At 42.7% G+C, this 4464-nt stretch overlaps 1 protein-coding gene across 1 annotated transcript; it reads left to right on the top strand.

Moving 5' to 3' along the window:
• Positions 1-1096: 1096 nt before the first annotated feature.
• Positions 1097-3051, top strand: LOC141152830 (uncharacterized). The gene is made up of 2 exons (XM_073637482.1): positions 1097-1250; positions 1592-3051. The coding sequence occupies exons 1-2, from the start codon at positions 1104-1106 to the stop codon at positions 2864-2866; spliced, it is 1422 nt and encodes a 473-aa protein (XP_073493583.1). The 5' UTR covers positions 1097-1103; the 3' UTR covers positions 2867-3051.
• The last annotated feature ends 1413 nt before the right edge of the window (positions 3052-4464 follow it).

Here is a 4464-nt window from a genome sequence, read left to right as displayed (position 1 = left end):
ATTTTGAATAAATCCCCAACAGTGTCACCAGTGTTCTTTAGCCCAAACAAGTCTCTTCTGCTTGTTGCCTGTCCTTAGCAGTGGTTTCCTAGCAGCTATTTTACCATGAAGGCCTGCTGCACAAAGTCTCCTCTTAACAGTTGTTGTAGAGATGTGTCTGCTGCTAGAACTCTGTGTGGCATTGACCTGGTCTCTAATCTGAGCTGCTGTTAACCTGCGATTTCTGAGGCTGGTGACTCGGATAAACTTATCCTCAGAAGCAGAGGTGACTCTTGGTCTTCCTTTCCTGGGGCGGTCGTCATGTGAGCCAGTTTCTTTGTAGCGCTTGATGGTTTTTGCAACTGCACTTGGGGACACTTTCAAAGTTTACCCAATTTTTCGGACTGACTGACCTTCATTTCTTAAAGTAATGATGGCCACTCGTTTTTCTTTACTTAGCTGCTTTTTACTTGCCATAATACAAATTCTAACAGTCTATTCAGTAGGACTATCAGCTGTGTATCCACCTGACTTCTGCACAACACAACTGATGATCCCAAACCTGACAGGGCACGCCTGTGAAGTGAAGACCATTTCCGGTGACTACCTCTGGAAGCTCATCAAGAGAATGCCAAGAGTGTGCAAAGCAGTCATCAAAGCAAAAGGTGGCTACTGTGAAGAACCTAGAATATAAGACATATTTTCAGTTGTTTCACACTTTTTTGTTAAGTATATAATTCCACATGTGATAATTCATAGTTTTGATGCCTTCAGTGTGAATGTACAATTCTCATAGTCATGAAAATACAGAAAAATCTTTAAATGAGAAGGTGTGTCCAAACTTTTGGTCTGTACTGTATATATATATATATATATATATATATATATATATATATATATATATATATATATATATATATATATATACACCCAGTGATAATGTGGGGGTGCACTATATATACACCCAGATACGTATGTGGTGCAGCGGGTGCAGTACCCGGGATGTGGGGTGTTTGTAGACCTCGGCTGCCCGGAGTGCAGGCTATAGAGGTGCCTTCTCCCTTCCCCCATTAGGTTTTGGATTCTTATGTCAATATTTTTATTTTTTTAAAGCAGAGAGAAACATGGAAGAAAAGTCTCAGAAAAAGACGACGGCGCACAATATGGGTCAGACGTCTGCACCGCAACCTCCAGCCCCGCAGATCCCAGCACCGCAACCTCCAGCCCCGCAGACCCCAGCACCGCAACCTCCAGCCCCGCAGCCGTACAAGGTACTCATCCCATCACTATCTGCTCCTCGCTCTCTTCTCATTCATATTGCACCCTTTGCCGTCACGACACGCCACACCTCAGTGATGTCCAATTGACCCGCTGACCTATAATGGGGCGTGTATGCTCTGCAAAAATGTTCCATCCCAGACTCCTATGATAGACAGATTGCAGGGCATCCATGCAGACTGTGGCCTCATCAAACACTTTGTATCCACTGGCCGTGGTTTGTGTTTTTTGTCATTTGTGGTCAGTGTTGTCATTTCTTTTGTCATTTGTGGTTTTGTATAATTTACTGCATCAGAATGTAGCTTAACTTTTTCTCTTTTTTTTTTTTTTAAAGCTGGATGAAACTTTACCGGAGATGGACAATTCATTTTTAATTTATTTGAGAAATTCTCTAAAAAGTACGGAAAGCAAAAATAAACTTAAGAAGGAATCTAAGCGTCACAAGATGGGTGTCTCACCTCAGTTCAAGAGTGAAACCATATCCCAGTTTTGTGTCGTAGGACAAGAGACAAGCAAAGTCAACGGCTCCTCCGGCAAATCAAGCTCTTCAAGGAGAGAGGAACGAGCGAGGAATAAGGCTGCCATGGACTCCGATAAGAGTAGCCCGGCTCAGGAAATGAACGATGCCAAGAACACTCATCAGGGATCTGAACATTCAGAGTCTTCTGGCAAGGTGAAGAAAAACAAGAAAAAAAAGCAGCGTACGTCCCAGGAAATCCCGTCATCTGCTCCAAAACACATCAGTGGTGGAAAAACTTACAGGAGGAGCAATGGAGGAGAGGCCACCAAAGACCAGATAGATAAAGTGACATCAAGGCACGATGATGGGATCTGTCAACGAAGAAGAAAACATTCAGAGTCACTCCATCAAAGCCACATGTGCACCAGTTCCCCGATGTCTTCTCCAACTGCCCTGCCCAAGATAAAAAGGAACACCATGCCCAATGGTGATCGGAAAACTGAAGCAGCGAGTGGCATGTCCGATAACAGTCAAGACCTCTTCATTACTCAGAAAAAGTTTGCATCATCCCATGGTAGCAGCGGAGACTCACCACCTCTCGGCCAGAAGCAATGCAGTGGCATACGGGACTCGTTGGGAAGCCAAAACCCTCCACCACGGCTTTACCATTTGTGTCTTACAGGCAACAGCGTTGACCAATCCGGCACTGGAAGCCAAGATCAAGTAGTCCTAGTGGAAAATGCAACTCAGACTGATGATAACTTCTCTTACTTGGCCTTGAGGAGTCTTGTCAAGAAGGTCAAAGTGTTGCCACCTTGTTCAGAGAAGGCCCTAAATCTCTCGTTACCCACTCGAATTAGAGCCAAGAGGGATGCGGGGAGTACAAGGGATGAGGACATCATCATAGTAGAGTCTCAATCATCTCATGTAGACCCCAATACTTCTAGAAAAAGCCTCTTGCAGAAGGCAGATGAAGGAAAGTTCATCCAGACTCTCCTGAACTCCAACTATTTCTTCAAAGGGAAAGGAGAACCTGGCGTAGAAAAACCAATTATGCCGATACTGAAAATAAAGAAGGAGTGGAAGAAAAAGTCACGGAAATCCAGTGTACACAGCAAGAGAAGGAGATCTAATCAACATGAGAAGTAATAATATATAGTTTCTATAGTTAGTCGGCTGTACACAAGTTTTATATGAAGTGTGATCAGCAAGTTGCAAAAAAAAAAAATGTGCATAGTTTTGCTGCTTCAAATGCATCATTTTAACACAATGCACAGAATTAAATATGTGAGGAGCAATAGGAAATAAGATGCAAATGCAGCTCTGGATGTGACTAGTGCAAGACATGATATACCTCAAGGTCAATAAAACTAATTATTTGCTCAATTTTAATTTTTCCCTGGTGATTTGTGATTTAGTTCCTTGTAGATTATACCTTTTGTCATTGGCGCAATTAAAATAATCAGTACTGAAATAACATCCTGTTTTTGTACATAGGACCAGTATTATAGTAAATATATCGGGCATGATGAGTTATAGTGGGAACTATTATAATACTGCTCCCCATGTACAAGAATATAACTACTTTAATACTGCCCTTACAGTGCTGGCCAAAAGTATTGGCACTCCTGCAATTCTGTCAGATAATACTCAGTTTCTTCCTGAAAATGATTGCAATCACAAATTCTTTGGTATTATTATCTTCATTTAATTTGTCTTCAATGAAAAAAACACAAAAAGAATTGTCCTAAAGCCAAATTGGATATAATTCCACACCAAACCTAAAAAAGGGGGTGGACAAAAGTATTGGCACCCTTTGAAAAATCATGTGATGCTTCTCTAATTCATGTAATTAACAGCACCTGTAACTTACCTGTGGCACCTAACAGGTGTTGGCAATAACTAAATCACACTTGCAGCCAGTTAACATGGATTAAAGTTGACTCAACCTCTGTCCTGTGTCCTTGTGTGACCACATTGAGCATGGAGAAAAGAAAGAAGACCAAAGAACTGTCTGAGGACTTGAGAAACCAAATTGTGAGGAAGCATGAGCAATCTCAAGGCTACAAGTCCATCTCCAAAGACCTGAATGTTCCTGTGTCTTCCGTGCGCAGTGTCATCAAGAAGTGTAAAGCCCATGGCACTGTGGCTAACCTCCCTAGATGTGGACGGAAAAGAAAAATTGACGAGAGATTTCAACGCAAGATTGTGCGGATGGTGGATAAAGAACCTCGACTAACATCCAAACAAGTTCAAGCTGCCCTGCAGTCCGAGGGTACAACAGTGTCAACCCGTACCATCCATCGACGTCTGAATGAAAAGGGACTGTATGGTAGGATACCCAGGAAGACCCCACTTCTTACCCCGAGACATAAAAAAGCCAGGCTGGAGTTTGCCAAAACTTACCTGAGAAAGCCTAAAACGTTTTGGAAGAATGTTCTCTGGTCAGATGAGACAAAAGTAGATGGGAAAAAGCATCAACATAGAGTGTACAGGAAAAAAAAGAGGCATTCAAAGAAAAGAACACGGTCCCTACAGTCAAACATGGCGGAGGTTCCCTGATGTTTTGGGGTTGCTTTGCTGCCTCTGGCACTGGACTGCTTGACCGTGTGCATGGCATTATGAAGTCTGAAGACTACCAGCAAATTTTGCAGCATAATGTAGGGCCCAGTGTGAGAAAGCTGGGTCTCCCTCAGAGGTCATGGGTCTTCCAGCAGGACAATGACCCAAAACACACTTCCAAAAGC

This window comes from Phyllobates terribilis, unplaced genomic scaffold, assembly GCF_046119375.1.
Source record: "Phyllobates terribilis strain yellow unplaced genomic scaffold, ASM4611937v1 Scaffold_7__3_contigs__length_470593459, whole genome shotgun sequence".
Lineage (NCBI taxonomy): Eukaryota > Metazoa > Chordata > Amphibia > Anura > Dendrobatidae > Phyllobates > Phyllobates terribilis.
The sequence above is the reverse complement of the archived record's forward strand: the minus strand, read 5'-3'. Positions and strand labels throughout refer to the sequence as shown.